Source organism: Lissotriton vulgaris, chromosome 7 (assembly GCF_964263255.1).
Source record: "Lissotriton vulgaris chromosome 7, aLisVul1.2, whole genome shotgun sequence".
Lineage (NCBI taxonomy): Eukaryota > Metazoa > Chordata > Amphibia > Caudata > Salamandridae > Lissotriton > Lissotriton vulgaris.
In genome coordinates this window covers 444,711,491-444,730,501 of record NC_141695.1, presented here as the reverse complement: position 1 = coordinate 444,730,501, position 19,011 = coordinate 444,711,491, and the positions used below count along the sequence as shown (strand labels likewise).

Genomic DNA, 19,011 nt, shown 5'->3' with positions numbered 1-19,011 from the left:
GCTTAATGACCTTTAATTCGAAATTACGGAATTTGCGATTTTTTCATAAATTCAAACGATGCATGATGCCACTATTACATCAAAATATGCACGTGCTAGCGACCGTTAAATTACTCGTTTGCTGCATTATGTATTTCCACCCCTTCCAGCCCCTTCTGGGTTTTTTTGCGCTTGGAAGTTGCCAACGTTAGATTTCAGGGGAGGGCCCGGTTCTGGATAAAAAGGGTCGTGGGGAGGGGCTGGTGGGCGTACGCATTGGTGACAAGCAGAGGAAGAGACCGGGGGATAGACGAGCGCTGAAGGCCAGGAGGAGGCGGAATACCGAAGCAGAGAGCAGACAGACAGACACGGCCGAGGTGCTGCGATGGGAGACAGCTCAGACTCAGACTCTAACTCTAACTCTAGTCAACGAGAGACCTCCGAATGTGAAGATTCAGACTGGGGTCAAGAAGAGACCCCCGATTGGTGAGTACCTGATTCTCAGACGTGCCTCCTACGGCGGCAGCACTGCCTGGAACTTGCACTCATGCCCCGGGATTGTTACTTGTTTATACCGCCTTCCTGTTTCTAAGAGCTATCAATTTTTGCAGCTAAGAGAACACATCCTGGAGTTGTACTTTTTCATGCTTAACACACCTCCGTATTGTTTCTAACCGCTATTACTTATTGCAGCTATGAGAATTGAACGTCTGTAACCAAAAGTGCCTTTCCTAAAATGTCGCTGTGTGTGATGCAGATGAGCTGGTTTGTGTTCTCTAAAACCCACAGTCTGCATTTATGCGCCAGGCCTCAATACTAATACAAGTTTCCTATTGATCCAGACTCCTCTAACATATTGTGGCCGGGGGCCTATTAAATAGTGCACCGTGTGCGATATTGTCTGGTTGTACTGTAGTTTTCTGTTTTGTTGTGCCGTTACCTTGTTTTGTGCGTTATTGTGTTATTTATCTTAGATATAAACTACTAATTCTGCTACATTTCTAGCCAACAGCATTTACCGCTCTATGCGGTGGTAACTAGCGCTGCTCCGGTGCTCTATCTACTTAAGACACTAGTCAGCTCTGTTGTGACTCGGGCCTAGGAGAAGAGTACAGACCAAGTGTACAGTGAAACACTTTATTTTAAAGCAACCTGCGCTGGGCCCCAATCAGTCCTCGGCGGAGAGGCCTGCGCAGGCCTCGTGTATCCCCTTTACAATTTAGCACCTTTCAACGGACACCCTCCAGCACGCGGACACACTCACGAGCCGCAGTGTGGCGCACTTCTGAAAGGAGGCGACATGCGTGAGAGCGCAGCGCCGCCTCAGACAGTTTTCTGTTGCTGTAAAGCCCGCCATCACCACCCCCCGGGTCTGCTCTGCATCGGTGCGCAGGAGACTGTCCAGAGCAGGACAGTTGGTGAGGGTTGCGGAGGCCTCTGCAGCAGATAGTTTATGTTATGGCAACCATATCACAGCCTCGGCAAAAATAGAGGGGTATGGATGGGACCCGCCACTGTACCTCAATGACGATACATCATGTTTTACCCAATCTCACGCCCTAGCTCCTCCACGATCTGGTTGCTACATTTTTTAGCCCATGCCCTGAGAGTTCCTTTCCCGAACACGCATTTACCACTCTGGAGTGGTATCTTGCGCATCTCCCGCTCTCAGTCAGCAGTGATGCTTTATGGCCCTATGAGAACAGTGTACAGGACCGAGTGTGCAGTGAAACTCTTTTATTTTAAATCTAACGGCTTATGGCCCTAACCTGGGCGGAGGAGTAGCCGCTGAGGATTCGAAGATGACAAACAGTGACGTGGGGCAACCAAAGAGTGAAAAGGAAAGACATACTATACCGTACAATAAACCTAGGTAAAACACAGTGAATAACTTACATGTGTTTATTGGAGGTACAACAAGGAGGCCTGCGTAGGCTTCGGGTATCCGCTTTACAACTTGGCACCTTTCAACTGACAATCTCCGGCACGCGGGCGCGGACACACTCACGAGTCGCAGTGTGGCGCACTTCTGTAAGGAGGCGAGACGCGTGAGAGCGCAGCTCCCTCTGACGGTTAATGCGTTAAGCCCACGATCCCCGGGTCTGCTCTGCATCGGAGCGCAGGAGAGTGTCCAGATCAGGGCAGTTGGTGAGGATTGTGGAGGCCTCAGCAGACAGTTTATCGCAGTCATTGAAACTTAGTACAGTCTCGGCAAAAATAGTGACATTAAAGGCAGGCGGGAAGGGTATGGATACAACCTGCCACTACCCCAGTGACGTCTCGTGGTTCACCCCACACCGCACCGTAGCCTGTTAGCCCGTCGTTGTTCTGTACATTTGAGACTAGTGCGCCGAGATAGCTGCTTGTTCTTCGCCTCCACGACCCCTGAGACCTGGGGTAGCAATAGGGTGACCAACTGGCATGGGTGCAAATTCAGGACAGTGAGTGTAAAAATTCATGACATTGGGTCAAAATTCAGGACAGAAGGACAGAATTCAGGACAAATATTTGGGACAAAAGGAACTTATTACAGACACATCAAAGGAGGTCGCACAATATTACATAAGTAAACAGACAACCAACACAAGCCAAAATAAGTTTATATTAGGTTGAGAGAACCTTGCACTGCATCTGTTGTGTGCCGGAGTGAAACTTAAATACCTGCGTTTGTATATTAGAGGCACCTGGGTAACATTATCCAAATCCAGAGCATGGCCCCTGGTGATGTAAACAACAAGCATTTACAATGCAACGGTTTCGCCTTTGCAAAAGTTAGAGCTATTGGCATTGTAAATGACAACATTTTTATTTATGTGTTGGTTTTGAAAACAGATAAATAAATGGCATTGTCATTTACATTGCCAACAGCTTAATCTCTTGCAAATGTAAGACCTATTGTACCCTACTGGATTTCACTGAAGAAATTCAAAGTCCGGTCTGCAGGTGTCACGTGACGGACGGCCAATTGACAGCTGAGGGGGTGAAACCGTGCTTGGGTGGCACATTAAGGCGACGCTTGCTGAAAGCACTACACTACCCTACTGGAGTGTCAGTCTTTTTGGACATGGTCCACTCACTCATCTTGAAACAGGAAGCTCGCCACCAGTTCCACAAAAAATACCGTCATGAAATCTTTCCTTTTTAAGGGTTGGACATTTCAGTTGGCGTCTGCCCTCAGTCACGCTCGTCTCGCCGCCCATTGTCAATCATGCGCCTCTCTGTGCCTGGCTGCCAAGTGCCGGCGCCATCCGAGTGCGCATCTTCAGTCAGCCACGGCGTGCTAGCCAACCGAACTGCATTATGGGACTGGTAGGTTTGTCTTTAAATTATATGTGCAGAGTTTCAACTTCACCATGCTAATTAATGTTGGAAAATGTTCAGAGAGGGCGTCACTTAGCAGCTTCCGCCTCCCACTCCCCATCTAAGTGGTTATATCTGAATGATGCAAGGAGAGCTGTAGGGGCTGGTGCTATATGGCCTGGTTTGCAATAAAAGTATCTTATTTACACCGACAAATCCATCAGAGCTCCGACTCACCCCCGAGGATCTCGCAAATGTATCAAAGCCCCTGCTTTCCCGGAGTCCCCAGTCAACCCGGCGGATTCACAGCTCCCCAGTTCCCCACTTCCATGCGTGAGTACGTCATCCACTTAACCTGCTTCTCGAAGGCATAGTTTTATTACACCGAACATATGTGAAACATACTTGTTAAATAGGTGAGATTGCTGTTAAAAAAGATGAGATCAAAGTGTTACATTTTCAAAGCGTGTTTTTCTTACAGTTCGCACGCTACTGATTACTGTGCATAATATAAAAAACTGCAGTGGCTTTTGTGTAGTATATGAAGAGCATATACATGCAAGGGCAATAATAATACATTATATTCTAGTTATACAAAAAATGTCTCGGGCATCATGCACGCTTTCACATAAAGAAAACCTTCCTTCCATTAAATATGCACATTGAAAACCCGCCCCAGACCATTGATCAATTTAGGAGTACCTACACTTGTTTTTTTTTTCAATTTAGAGCACCGGTCGATGGAATGCCTAAAGCTGCAATAAAGTACCGGTCGATGGAATGCCTAAAGCTGCAATAAAGTATTTTACATAAAAGAATAAATGCATCGAGGTCTGTACGAGTCATAGTGACAAAAAATAAGGAACCCGGAGTGAATCAGTAACTGCTGGAAGATAACATACCTGGGGACAGCCACCACCCTATAATGAAAAGTGATGCCCAAGGTAAGGTCTCAGATCAAAAGTGATCATTTCATCTGCCCTGAGGCTACAGAGAAAGAAATTGGTATCAAAGATGCCCCGAAACTCACCTTCTGCAGAACGTCCCCTTCCTGGATTCTTCTGTGGCACCGCACGGAATGCAGATCCAGCAGTGCTCAGAAACTGCTCACTTCCCCACCATGCCCATGCATTCCTTGCCCCTTCAGCAACCTGTCCCTATGGTGTCACCGGAACTAGGATGCAAGATCCGAAAGAAGAGGGGTGGGATCAATTGTCGAGGCGTTCTACGCCAATCGCTGCGCAAGATTCGCTCGCGGATGTCAACCATGGGTTAATATGTGTGTCAATCCAACCCGTGGCGCCAGCTTTCTACCAGCAGGATTTCCCTGTTCACTCTGAAGGGTGATGGGAGGGGCTGTCACGAGGAGGCTGCTCACGGGGCGTCCCGTGACACCGAAATGAGGAAGTGAGAAGAGCGCACAGGCATAAACAGGGCATGTCTGGTTGGAAGCCATCTTGGAACGGGATAGTGTATTTGTAGGTATCATTAAAAAGGTAGTTCTTATGTGACATCTCAGGACCAAATACACTATGGGGTTACGCCAGTGAACTAATTCTGTATGTTTCGAACTAACACAGACTAAAAAGGTGTAATTGCAATTAAATTCGTACATCACAGAAGGAGACTTTCAATGACGCAGACAATAGAAATTGCCGACCGCAGTGAATAAATCTGTCAACGAACAGCTGTAAGCGCATGCACCGCTCTTTTTCATATTGAATAATCAGCATCAGTACCTGTAATGTGATTTTACTTTTCAATTGATGTACTTGGAGCAATATTTACGTCCTGTAGGGATTCGGGGGCGTGCTTTTCATGCTCTCCCCTTCCCATTGGCTGGAAGGTAAATTTTTTTTTTTTTTTTCCAAGACCTTTATTGTGGCAAATTCATAACATTACACAGCCTGTAGCCTACAACCCTGGGGCCGGCCGCAAGAGCGAAAGGCACAGCGAAAGCATATTGTACATAGATACATGCAGTCGGGACGGCAGTGTAAAATATACAGTTGGGTCTTGTGACGGTATTTATGTTTTTTTTGTACAGTAAGGCAACCCAGGTCGTAACAAGCAGACCCAGGTACAACATTAAACTGGAGACCATTACCTCTGAAAGACAAATAAGATTAGTGCAGTTCACAAAACAGCGGCACGCACCAGGACCAGTGCACCCAAGAATAATAACAGCTAGTAAAGACACATCACCCCGGCGACAGTCCGGGGACCCATTGATCATCCTCAGCAGCCTGTTCTGTAACCAGAAAGTCAGTTAGAAAACACCAAAAGTCTTTTGGTCTGGATTTCGCTGGCAGGTCCTCCTCATAGGTCCTGAGCTTATCCCTGCAACTGGCCATGTCCCCCAACCATCTGGCCACAGTCGGTTTCTTGGAGCAATTCCAGCATTGAGCTACTTGTCTCTTGGCCAGCAACAGTGCAATAACACAGAATTTACGTTTAAGGGCCTTAAATTGGGCCGTTATTCCCAGAAGACCCGTCCTTATAGAACACAGCACATCAGAGCCCAGCATGGCGGACAAAGTAGTGAAGACTTCGTGCCAGTAGTTCTGGACTGCTACGCATGACCAGGCCAGGTGTAAGAAGTCCGCCCCCTCCCTCCCGCATCGTTTACACTGGTCGACGTCTGATAAACCATATTTGTGCATGCGAGCCGGGGTATAGTATGCTTGGTGTAGGAATTTGAAGTGTATAATGCGGAGATTGCCATTGGGGGTAAGGATCTGGGTCAGTGCACATGTCTGCTGCCATTCCTGTTCAGTGAGCGGGTCGTCAAGGACCATGTCCCAACGCCTCTTGGCTTTGGCCGTGGAGTAAGGTAAGTCAGCCTGAGTTGAGGAGTACAGCCGGGACACCATATGGGAGGTGTCAGGGGATGCAATCATGAGTTGTAGGGGAGCTAAAGTGTCTGGTTCCTTTGGGAGGGTGGGGTAGTGTTCCCTTAATGCCCGTTTCAGCCTGTAATATGTAAAGATGAAAAGCGGAGTCTTATTCTGTATATACGTCATGTCATCTATTTCGATAAAGTCCCCCTCACGGAATAAATCGCCAACCGTGGATATGCCCACTCGTCGTAGCATGGACATGCCCACCGATTCCCCTGTGACCGATAGAGCCTGGTGATGTGCCAACGGCAGGGAAGGGGCATACAATGGTGTTTTATGCGTCAGTTGACCTAATTTGTTCCATGCTTTAATGGTGGCATCTACCAGATTGATATCTTGGGAGTGAAGAGGCGGGCGCTTGTGCGTGAGTATGGACGTGAGGGGTACTGGCGCTGCATCATCTTTCTCTATTGCTGTGTGTGTGAGGTAGGGGACCTCGTGAAACCAGTAAGTGGCAAATTGAGCTTGCGCGCAAAGGTAATACAATAAAAAGTCCGGGACACCAAAGCCCCCCTTGATATAAGGTAGTGTTAAAGTCTGAAGCTCTATACGCGCCTGTTTACCCGCCCATATGAGCTGTAGTGTGAGCGTTTTAATGCGACGGAATACCTCGGCAGGGGGGGGGATCGGGATGTTGTTAAACAGGTACAGGAATTTGGGCAAGACATTCATTTTAACAATCGCAATGCGATCTGCCAGGGACAGAGGGAGTTGTATCCAGCGCCGGATTTTGTCTTCCAACTTGGAAATGACGGTGCCATAGTTCTCCCTAATCACCACCTCCGGGTCTCTATGAAACATGACCCCCAAATAGCGCACAGGGTCCGTTTGCCAGACCAGCGGGTAGTCCATGTGGATAGGGTCAGCCCCATCAGTCAACGGGATAACGTAGGATTTTGTCCAGTTAATGGAAAGCCCGGAATGACCCTCGAACTTCACATATTCCCTTAGTAGTGGATTTAGGTTAGTAGCTGGATCTCGCACATACAAGAGCATGTCATCTGCGTACAATGATATGTGCAGAGGTCTATCAGTAAAACGCAGTGCCGAGGACTTGTATCCCTGTCTGATGCGACAAGCAAGTGGTTCGAGGGCGAGGGCAAATAAAAGGGGGGACAGGGGGCAGCCCTGTCTCGTACCACGGCCTATAGGGAAACCGTCGGATATGTAGCCATTCACTCGTACTCTAGCACCAGGGTTGGTGTAAAGTAATTTCACCCACTGCACAAACCTTTTAGGAAAGCCCATTCTGTGCAAAATAGTGATGAGATAGCTCCATTCAACTGAATCGAACGCCTTTGCGGCGTCCAACATGATAGCCACGGCCTTCGTGGAAGGCTGCAGGTAGTGGGACAACGCGAATAGTGTCCTCGTATTGTGCGTTGTGGAGCGAGTGGGAATAAACCCTGACTGGTCAGGCAGCACCAAGTTAGTCATTAGGGGGGTGAGTCTGACAGCTAGGATTTTGGCAAGGATTTTAGAGTCGGCGTTTATGAGCGACAGAGGTCTGTTGGAATCGCAGAGTTCGGGGTCTTTGTGTGGTTTTAACAACGTGATGATCACAGCTTCCCTGAGAGTGGGTGGCAGTTCTCCCTGATCGAACGCCGCGCCGAACATCGCCACCAGATGTGGAGCCAGAATGTCCACATAGCGTTTGTAAAACTCATTTGTGTAGCCATCTGGTCCAGGGGATTTGTTATTGGGTAAAGATTTAATTATGTCCGTTACCTCCTCGACTGTAATTGGGGCGGCCAGGTGCTCCCTCTGAGAGTTTGACAGCCAGGCTATGGCCACGTCTTCTAGATAGCTGAATATTTCATCAGGGGAGGCTATAGCACGGGAAGTGTAGAGTGCGCTATATGCGTCAACGAAACATGACAGTATGTCAGAGGCTTGTGTCTTACAGTCCCCATCAGCGGACCGAACTCGTAGGACAGTATTGCGCTTTCTGTCCGCGCAGATTTTAGAAGCCAGGATTCCCCCAGGTCTTCTGCCCTCCCCAAAAGCCCTGGCCGAGTAGCGCTTGTCCATGTATTTGATTTCATCTTCCACATAAGCGCTATGTTCAGTGTGCAACTGACGTAGTTCTCTCAATAAGGAGATGTCTTGCGAGGTTTCGAAAGCCTTTTCCAGTTCCCTCATTCGCTTTTCTCGCTTAGTGATCTGGTGACGTATATCTCTTAGTATACCCACTGTAGTGCTGATACAAACCCCCCGAATCGTGGCTTTAAAAGCTTCCCAGAGTAAGCAAGGGTCATCTGATGAGGGTTCATTCAGCTGGAAATAGTCCACTATGGCCGCGTGTATAGTGTGATCATAATTTGAGTCAGACAAAGCTCTAGAGTTGAATCTCCATTGGAAGGGGGGTGGAGCATAGTTCGGGATAGTTATGGAAAGCAGGACAGGGTTGTGGTCGGAAAGTGTTCTAGGTAAAACCCTTGTATCTGTGGTCCAAAGTGCGATGTCAGTCGAGGCGAGCCAGTAATCTAGGCGCGACCAACTGCTGTGTACCGGTGATATGTGTGTCGCACCAGGTGTGACTGGGAACTTATGTCTCCAGATATCCGTGAGAGCCAGATCGCGCATTAAGTGATGCAGCTGCAACCTTGCTTGTTTGTGCGGTTCGTGTGAGTTTGGCGACCTATCTAGATCATCATCCAAAGCTATATTCCAGTCCCCCCCACAAATGATGTGTGCATCTACAATTTTGTAGTCGGCCCCACAGATCCCGAAAGAATTCTGGTGCGTCCACGTTAGGACCATATACATTTAGTATTGCAACCTTTTGGCCGCGTAGTATGCCATTTGTAATGGTGAATCTACCCTCGGGATCACTAGTCGTCCCCAAATGCTCAAAATTCGTACCTTTCCGTATTAGAGTAATCACTCCTCTGGAATAGGAAGAGTAGTATGATGTGTAAGAAGATTCGGCCCATCGATCACCTAGGGTCAGTTTTGAGTTAGGAGCGATGTGGGTCTCCTGTATCAATGCGATATCGACCTCCCACCTTGTCAAGTAAGAGAATATCTGTCTAATCTTTTTAGGCTGTGAGAACCCCCTGACATTCCAAGTGAGAAGGCACAAGTGTGTTTTGTGTCTACTAGTGTTCACAGTAGCCATAACCCCGTGTTAGCATCGTACACCGCGTCCAAAACAAACATCGTAGCAGTGTGTATTTCAAGAGGCACTGGCCGCGCCGGTCTATGCAACATAAGCACACAAGTGATAACATAGGATCATAATCGTAATGCAGAGCAATCGGTCTCAAAACAAAAACAAAACATCCCGTCCACCCTCCCCCACCCACTTCAGCACCCCAAACCTGCCGAAGCCATCTTCCCCAGGAACAACCACCCCAAATACAAAGAGGACAAAATAAGTTCCCCATCCAAAGCAACTGTGCGGGGAACACCCTTTTGGAGGACCGCAGGGGGCACAGCTCAACACCCGAATGTACGGGCGTGGACGTCTCTAATGCAACTGGATTGGTGCCAATAACACTGCATTTACCTATCTATATGTCACCCATTCTCCAGTCACACTGGGCCGCAACCAAGCACAACCTCCCCATCTCCTAACCCCCCTCTCGCGACCTCGTTATTACCTGCGGCAATGGCCGCGCAGCAAGGGGCCTGGCTAGCCAACAGAGTGCAGACTAACTGTGCGTCCACCACTACAGTGCAAGTGTAACATCACTGACCCTATTAATAGAGTCAACTGCAACAGACCAAAAGTAGTGTAAGTGACCCAACGCCAGATAAGTACACCCATCTGGGGTCGAAAGTCTCAAGAGCCATGCAGTGGAACACGACCTCCTAAGAGAGGGGGTAGGCACAGACCAGCCCATGGCATAGGTCGGGGGGGGGGGGATCCACCCCGCAAAACTAGGCAGATGGATGGGAGGAGCAGCATAGACAGGGAACATCCAGCAAAGTAATAACAGCATGTTTGGGACCATGCAACATAGCCTATCAATAAAAAGGCCATCCGGGAGGCAGTGTGAACAGGAATGAAAACATTGGCCAGCATTTAGACGTCTCCCATATGACCGGTGAACAGCAATACAGTAAGAGCGTGGAAAAGTGAACGGCCATTATATGCACATCTGCAATTTTGCATAACTGGAAGACCTGGCAACATAGAATAAGGCACAAGAAGGAGCTGATGAGGCTATAGGTATATCGTCAATAAGAACATTATTCAAAGTACAACAGAAGAAGCAGAGCTCGGAGTAAAGTTATTGTCAGGAGCCAGCTTCGCAACAAAGTCTATCGCACGTGGGTGCAATGACGTGGCAAGAGAGTGAAAGTCAATTGGAAAATAACAGCGATGATGGACACCCCCTTACTGAGTGGTAGGTAGGGAGTGCCCAGTAGGGATTAAGCGTTGTGATACATTACCATCTCAGTCAGAGTCCGCATTTTGGTCATCTCGGGATGCCTTGGTCGCCTGTTTCCTGGCGTTTTTGATAAACTCCAGTGCTGCTTTAGGGTTTGACAAAATGACAGGTTTCCCTTCCCATGTTACCCTGAGTCTGGCCGGATACAACATGGCGTAGACGATGTTCAACTCCCGTAATTTCGCTTTTGCTGAAGCAAATTCCTTCCGAGCCTGCTGAACAGCGACTGTGTGATCCGGGTAAAATTCCAGCTTGTTTCCCTGGTGCGTTATTTGCCCCTTTTCACGCGCCAGACGAAGGATGGTGTCTCTGTCGCGATAGTTTAAAATGCGCGCGACAATGGGTCTGGGAGTCGCACCCGGGGGAGGCCGCGGTGCGAGGGACCTGTGAGCTCTTTCAACAATGAAGGCAGCAGACAGAGCCTCTGCTCCGAATAGATCCTTACATAGTTGCTCAACGTAGAGTTCCATGCGCCCAGTGTTGGTCGATTCCGGAACCCCCGTGATGCGTACATTATTGCGCCGAGAACGCGCTTCCAACTCTTCCTCCTTGGCACGTATCACTTCGAGGACCCTGTCCATTCCATTGCATTTCGCTGTGGTGTTTCTGGATTCGTCCTCCACCTCTGAAATCCGCGCCTCTGCCGCATCAAGCCGTTCCCCATGTTTTTCGAGCTTGTCCGCCATGCCATCCATTCTGCACGTCAGATGGTCGAGCTTGCCATTGATATCTTGCAGGTTCGATTGTATGGCAAGAAGAATCTTCTCCACGTTGTTGTTTACAGGAGCCTAGGAGAGACTTCCACCCTCTGCCATGGCCTCAGCGTTTTTAGCGGGCTTTTTGGATTCAAAGCTCAACTTCGGTTGTTGCCTATCGGATCTCCCCATCATACCTCGCGAGGCGAGCTGGGCTTTGGTGGTCTGCCTCGTGGATCTCGGTAGTGTAGTTGGCGACCCCGTCTCGGCCGTGAATGCTCCCGTTGGTTGTGGGCGAGGGGGTGACCTCGGATGCACAGCGTTTTTGGTGGCCCACCTGTACCTCCCCGGCCGTCGCCGAAAACCGTGACCAGTGAATTACTCCCACGGAGTCTTGAGGCGGGGGAAGGATGACTTAGCGGGGACCCCCGATCGCGTTTGTAACGCAATGTCCTGCAGTGTTAGAGCTCACGTAACAATAAAGGCACTCTGTTTTGCCCGGCACTTTGGTGTTGTGCAGTGTCAGTCTTATGAGTGTATCCCCAGGCAGACCTCCTCAGAGCGCCGCCTCTTGCTTGCCGCCATCAAAGAGCCCCCTACTGGTCGAGGGTATTCCTCATAGTGCACCCCGCTAGCTTCCTTGTCTGTTTTCTTTTATTTTCCCCCTTTTGTCTTTATTTTGCACCCTCACGCCCATCCGTGGTGTGCCGTCGCTCCAGCAGGAGTCCCCGGGCAGTGCGATCTCTGTGAGGCGGGCGCGCCTCTATGTAAGTCAGTTTCGCGCCTCTTAGCGCCTCAGTAATGGGCTCCCTCCTCCGGGCAGCGAGGGACAATCACGCTGGGTGTAGCGCTCACCCCCAATATCAGCGCAGAAAGGTCAGGGGGGCGAAGGGCGACTCACCGCTCCTCAGCGCCGCAGGCACATCAGCAACTCACTGGCTCCTATGCTCCCGGTCGGAGCTAGGCGATTCTCACCGGTCTGGGCGCCGCCATCTTGTCGCCTTCAGGTCCCGAGGGGCACAGAATCAGGGATTAATCCTCGCCTCACCTCTACAGTTCAGCGCCGCCGTGGGGATGCATTCCGCCATGCAGTTCAGAGCCCTCCACTCCGCTGGACAGCAATGTAACTGACCTCGGCCGGGGTCCCGGATAGTCAGACTATCGGACAGCCGCCATCTTTATCGTCGCTCGCACCCGCGAGAAAATCAGCATATATCTCCCGATGTCGGCCCGTTGACCGAAAGCAGCTCACCACATCTGAAGCGCTATGTGATCCGCTCCATAAATCAGTGGTTGTTGGGCATATTCGGTCGGATCAGCAGTGTGTTTAATCCATGGATGTCGGACGTCCGGCGGAGCTGTGGTTTCACACAGCCATTCCGCTGTGCGCCCCCTAGCGCCTCGGCTGGAAGGTAAAATTACAGCCAATGGGAAGAGGAGGGGGTCGGACTTAAAAAAAGACCCAGAAACGACCCGAATCGCGTTCTGACGGGGAAATAGTGACTGACAGCCAATCTCTTCCAATGGCTAGCCTCCATTTATGGAGCTAGCCAATGGAAGACAGAGGCGGGGCGAAGCCCCATACTGTAGGACATAAGGTTTCGCCCTGGGCGGAGCACTGCTTCGCAGTGCTACGGCCAGGGCGAAACCTAAAAATAGTTTGCCATGCCCTGGGCTCTGCAGGAGCAGTGGCCGCTGGTGACATTTGAAAGTGGTGGGCGTGAAACTTTGTGATAAGTGCCCAGTGGCGAGCGCAGCAAGTGAGCCTGAACCTCGTGGGGGAGGGGGGTCTTCCCTGAGAAATGCTTGAAAAAAGAGTGGGCAAATGGTGCCTTTCCAAGAATATTTGATAAAGCAAGAAGGTTAATAAAGCAATTGTGAACGTGTAGTTATTACATCTATAAAGAGATTTCATATGATAATGACATAGGAAACTTATTCAGTATAACCACATAGCTGTTAGTCTGTCTGACATGGCTGCCCATCTCTCTCTGCCCTGGCCCCAGCCTCTATCTTCGGACCTGCCAGGCCCTACTGTTTTTATGCTCTCTCTTATCTCCAGCTAGTTCCCAGTCAGTCAATGCCTTGTACTGCCTGTGTTCCTTCGGTTCCAGAACATTGTTTATGTGCTAGACGTTTCATGTGCTATCGTTCGACACCTTTGCATTGCTCGTATGCTCCCTCTCCTCCTGATGCTCCCTGTCTCTGGACCATCAATCTCCTGTAGTATCCTTCGACTCCAGTGCTTTAGTCCTGCAATCCCTCCTCCCTGTGCTCTCTCCTTCACTGCACCCCCACCTCCTGAAATCTCAAATCTCAGGTCCAGAACATTACGGTTAAGTGAATTCTCCAGATCATTCTAAAATACTGTTCACAACAAACGCACACTAACTCTTGTACATGCAAAGAACTAGCCAGAGAACTGTCAATCCAACAAATCTACAGAACCATTCCTACAGTGACATCATTGATCCACATTATCCTTAAACTTCTCTGTTCACATCTCCCTTACTCCACACATGCATTACATTTTGTGATTGGCAGGGTTTGCAATCTCAAAAATGCCTCCTACGTGAGGCCTTTACACACCTTTTGCAAGTGGGAAACACTTGCTGCACAGTGGGCTAGACTACCTTACATCATTCCTTATGTTAGTCTGTCTTCTTTATGTAGCCACACAAAAGAAGGCAACAGAATTATAGGCAACAACAGCATCAAAATATAAAGAAGAGTAAAATAAGTAAAAGCAACATAACTAAGGAAACTGGGCAGTGAGTACTCTAGCTTTTCATTACGCATGCCAACTTAAGTATAATAACCTGCAAGTAATACTTTAGACACTTTGCTGGTGCCTTTCAGCGTTTCACCCTTTCATGGATCATAAAATGTCAATCAGTGGGTAAGCTATATTGCGCAAAGCTCATGACACAATTCCATGTGTGGTGCAAGCTATATAACACCAGGTCACATGTCGGGGGTACATGGCTTCCGCCTACTATTTTCATAGTTTTGGACTCCGTCCCCCCTGCCAACAAGTTGGGCTATATGGAAATGTGAGGAACTTATCCCGGTATAATTTTCAGACCCCGGGACATGTTCAGCAGCGCCCGTACGTTGTCTATTTCATTATGAGCAGCAACGTGCAGGGAGTGAGGGCGCTTTTTTTCACCTCCAGCTGGGCCGAAGTTAAAGGGCCATCAGGCCTCCTTTTGTCTGAATATAATGTCTGGAAGTGGCCTGGAACCTCACTTGAAAGTAAATGCCACGGAGGGGAAAGAAAGGCACACAGCTTGTTATCTCTTCTCGGGTACTTAAGAGAGGCAGCTTTTGCCTTTGTTCAGTCCCTGTAGGTAACAGATGCATTCACTTTAAGAATGTCAGGTGCGTTGGTCTGTCTCAGTATTTACATAAACAATTTCAATAGCACTATTTTATTTATTTAATAGCGCTACGAAACACAATGCAGGGTGTCTGAGCTCTTTACTTAACATACACATTATACATTGACAATAAATCATGTGCATATGTAAATCAATGTACAAGCTGAGTTACATGAGACAGGGTTACAAGGTGTGGGAGACACATGTCCTTCATAGCTCACTGCAGGTAACAAAATGATCTCTGTGTTAAAAGTAGTAACCCAATTTACTATCTACATAAAATAAAAATCTGTCTCCTGCTAGAAAATATGTTTTTGGAGATTGAGAGGGTAAGGTTGCAGTGGAAGGAGTCTCTTCCAGATTTGCATTAGATTGCTCTTTCCATATCTCCTGCTCCTCAGATATTCTACTTTACCTCCGAGGCAGATGTCATCTCTGTCGTTAAGAGTTTCCTTTAATATTTTAAGGCAAAATTCTCAGTACTCATGGTGCTTGAGTGGCAGACAGATGGCAATACAAATGTAATTTGCAGATTTTCTACCGTAGACATGGCTCTTCAAAAATATTGAAGGAATTATGAAGTTACTATCATGGAATAAGTAGCCAAAAGTGGGACAAAAATTATGCGTTGAAATGCTCTAACAGGATACATTTAGAATACAGGCAAAAAGCGTGTCAAAATAGGGTAGCAAAAACCCTACAGCATTCTGGGAAGCCTTCTCACGCAAGCCGCAACAAAGAACCAAGGTTGTGCAGCAATAACCAATACAGGAGATAATGGCATATGGAAGCTGCTGATCGTTCATTATTAAGCTAGTCTATGTTTTTCAGCTTGAAATGATCACTGCATATCTGGCTTCAATTTATTTAATTTTTTTTCATGTTTTTTTCCCTGCAATAAAGTTAAAAGTAAAAGTTAAGGTCTGTGCCGCAAGGTTGGTTAAGTATTTCTCTTTTTAATTGGAAAAAACAACATTTTTAAAAAGAGAACCAGAAAATGTAGCCTTCAGGTAGACTAGCCTGTGTAGATTTCCATTTACAAATGTCAAATTATTATGATCGATCTGTGAGAAGAGCAGTAAGTGCAAGAGGAGGCCCAGCACATGCTGTCACTGACTCATCATTCTGTATGTGATAATTAGGCCGACATACAGAATGATAATGGGCCTGATAGCAGTCTGTGCCAGGTCGGGAGGGGCTGCTGCAGGCCACTGATGGCAGCAGGAGCACGAGCTGGCCCCTGCAGTGAGAGTTACAGGACTCTCAGACTGCTTGCAGGGGGCAGCTGAAATTATGGACAAAAGGCGTCTGTAGAAGAAGTCTTAACGGACAAGAGGCCCAAATTACGGGCAGTCCGTGAAATTTGCGGATGGCTGGTCACCCTAGGTAGCAAGGCCGTGACAGAGATATCTCTAATTTACACCCATGACAGCACGTGCACACCCAGACCACGGCCCTGGCTGCGTTTGGGGCAGAATAGGGAGAAGCACCAGTTACATCACACACGGATATATTCATTTTTGGTAAATACGGTGAAATGTTGCTACATTGATTGCAAAAAAAGACAGAGGGCAGGTGTCAGTCATGTCTTCTGACAAATTGCTGCTTTTTTGTCTTGTGGGGACTGGTGTTCAGAATCCTCACTTTTTGTAGTCGCAGGAAGTAAAGTAAATAGGTGACAATCTTTCTGGTGTACACGCAGCTAAAGGGTGTGGTAGGGAAACAAAAATGGAGCTCTTTTTTAGTACTCTGAAGTGTGATGGAAACAAAGGTGTGGTACATTTTAGTTGCTTGATTAATTAAAACCCTCGAAATAGAACGCACAGTAAAACACATAACACAATCAATCAATGGCATTTGTATAGCGCGCTACTCACCCGGGAGGGTCTCAAGGCGCTGGGGGAGAGGGGTTACGTCACTGCTCGAACATCCAGGTCTTGAGCTGCTTCCTGAAGGAGAGGTGGTCTCGGGTCAGCCGAAGGTGGATGGGGAAGGAGTTCCAAGTCTTTGCTGCAAGGTAGGAGAAGGATCTTCCTCCGGCGGTGGCTCAGCGGATGCGTGGTACGGAGACGAGGGCGTGGCTGGTTGATCGTAGCTGGCGGGTGGGCGTGTAGAAGGTCAGGCGATCGTTGGGGTACTTTAGGCCCAGGTCGTGGAGAGCCTTGTGTGCGTGGGTGAGGAGCCTGAACGTGATTCTCTTGCTGATGGGGAGCCAGTGCAGGTCTCTCAGGTGGCCGGAGATGTGGCTGTGTCGTGGGATGTCCAGGACGAGTCGTGCGGAGGCGTTCTGGATGCGCTTGAGTCTTTTTTGAAGTTTGGCTGTGGTTCCGGCGTAGAGGGTGTTCCCGTAGTCCAGACGGCTGGTGACTATAGCCTGGGGGACAGTCTTCCTGGTTTCGGTGGGGATCCAACGGAAGATTTTGCGGAGCATGCGCAGGGTGTTGAAGCATGATGAGGAGACGGCGTTGACTTGTCTGGTCATCGAGAGGGAGGAGTCCAGGATGAAGCCAAAGTTGCGTGCATGGTCAGTTGGTTTGGGAGTGGTGCCCAGGGCAGGGGGCCACCAGGAGTCGTCCCAGGTGGAGGGCGATGATCCCAGGATGAGGACTTCCGTCTTGTCTGAGTTCAGTTTCAGGTGGCTGTTCTTCATCCACTCGGCGACGTCTTTCATCCCCTCGCGTAGACTAGCTCTTGCGGTGGCGGAGTCGTTGGTGAGGGAGAGGATCAGCTGGGTATCGTCGGCGTAGGAGATGATGTTGAGGTTGTGTTGGCGTGCGATTGCCGCGAGGGGGCTCATGTAGACGTTAAAGAGGGTTGGGCTGAGTGATGATCCTTGTGGTACTCTACAGATGACTTTGGTGGCTTCGGATCTGAACGGGGGAGGCGGACTCTCTGAGTTCTTCCGGCGAGGAACGAGATGATCCACTCCAGTGCCTTCTCTTGGATTCCGATGTTGCTGAGGCGCTGAAGTAGCGTGCGGTGGCAGACAGTGTCGAACGCTGCGGAGAGGTCCAGGAGGATGAGGGCCGCTGTTTCCCCGTTGTCGAGCAGGGATCTGATGTCATCGGTGGCTGAGATCAGGGCAGCCTCGGTGCTGTGGTTGGCTCGGAAACCGGACTCTGAGGGGTCTAGGGATCCGTTCGTCTCGAGGAAGGCGGCGAGCTGTCTGTTGACGGTCTTCTCAATGACTGGCAGGAAAGGGGAGGAGCGAGATGGGGCAGAAGTTCTTGAGGTCGGTGGGGTCCGCTGGGTCGGTGGGGTCCGCTGTGGGCTTCTTCAGGATGGCGCTGAGCTCGGCGTGCTTCCAGCTCTCCAGGAAGGTGGCGGTGAGGAAGGAAGCGTTGATGATGTCCCGGAGATGGGGTGCGATGGTGGCGACGGCCTTGTTGAAGACGTGGTGGGGCAGGGGTCGGTGGGGGATCCAGAGTGGATGGAGTTCATCGTGCGGGTGGTGTCTTCGGTGCTGACCGGGGTCCAGTTGCAGAGGGTGGTGGTGGCGGGCGTTGGTTCGGTGGTTGGGTGCGTGGTCTGCGTGCCGAAGCTGTTGTGTATGTCGGCGATCTTGTGGTGGAAGAAGGAGGCGAGTGAGTCGCAGAGGTCTTGCGAGGGGGATCCCATCCAAATCCATTTTAGTAAAAAGTATTGCAGCATTTTCCATCTGTAATTCAAATTAATGAGCACGTCCAATAAGCAAAGTAAGGCATATAAGGCCCGATGTAGGTGCCCTAATACCGATCGGAAACGGCCAAATTCGGCCGTTTCCGACTGGTATTACAGTTTTCAGATGTAGGGCATGCATTTACAGAATCGGTATTTTACCGATTCTGTATTTACCGATTCGGTAAAATTACCGAATCGGAAAATACAGACTCGGTAAAATACCGATTCTGTAAATGCAGATGTAGCTGGCACATGTCAGAGTGCCACAGGGCTTTAAGATTCGGTATTTTACCACCCAATCCAATTGGGTGGTAAAATACCGAATACAGGTGTGCATGCCGATCTGTGCATGCACACCTGTGCAATGTGACACACAGGCATGCCCTTAGGGCATGTCTGTGTGCCACATGGCACACAAGTCCGGAATTGGGGTGCTAGAGGGTGTGAAAGTGACACCCCCTGCACCCTTGCAAAAATCGGTAATTACCGAATCGGTAAATACCGATTCGGTAATGACCATTGATTCCTATGGGCTTCAATGCCCATAGGAATCAATGGGCTTTACCGATTCGGTATTTACAGAATCGGTAAATACCGAATCTTAACGATTCGGTATTTACCGAATCTGAAATACCTACATCCCCCACCCCCTCCTCCATTTTACCACTTCTTAAATACCAAATCGGTATGATTCGGT

The 19,011-nt window shown here is 49.1% G+C and overlaps 1 protein-coding gene across 1 annotated transcript in view; it reads left to right on the top strand.

The window, feature by feature from the left end:
* The first annotated feature begins 245 nt into the window (after positions 1 to 245).
* The window catches only part of LOC147701822 (uncharacterized), a 73,074-nt gene continuing 54,308 nt past the window's right edge, over positions 246 to 19,011 (top strand). The window contains exon 1 of the mRNA XM_086928706.1: positions 246 to 465. Within this exon, the coding sequence (XP_086784832.1) occupies positions 365 to 465 (101 nt within the window). The 5' untranslated portion in view covers positions 246 to 364. The remainder of the gene's footprint in view (positions 466 to 19,011) is intronic.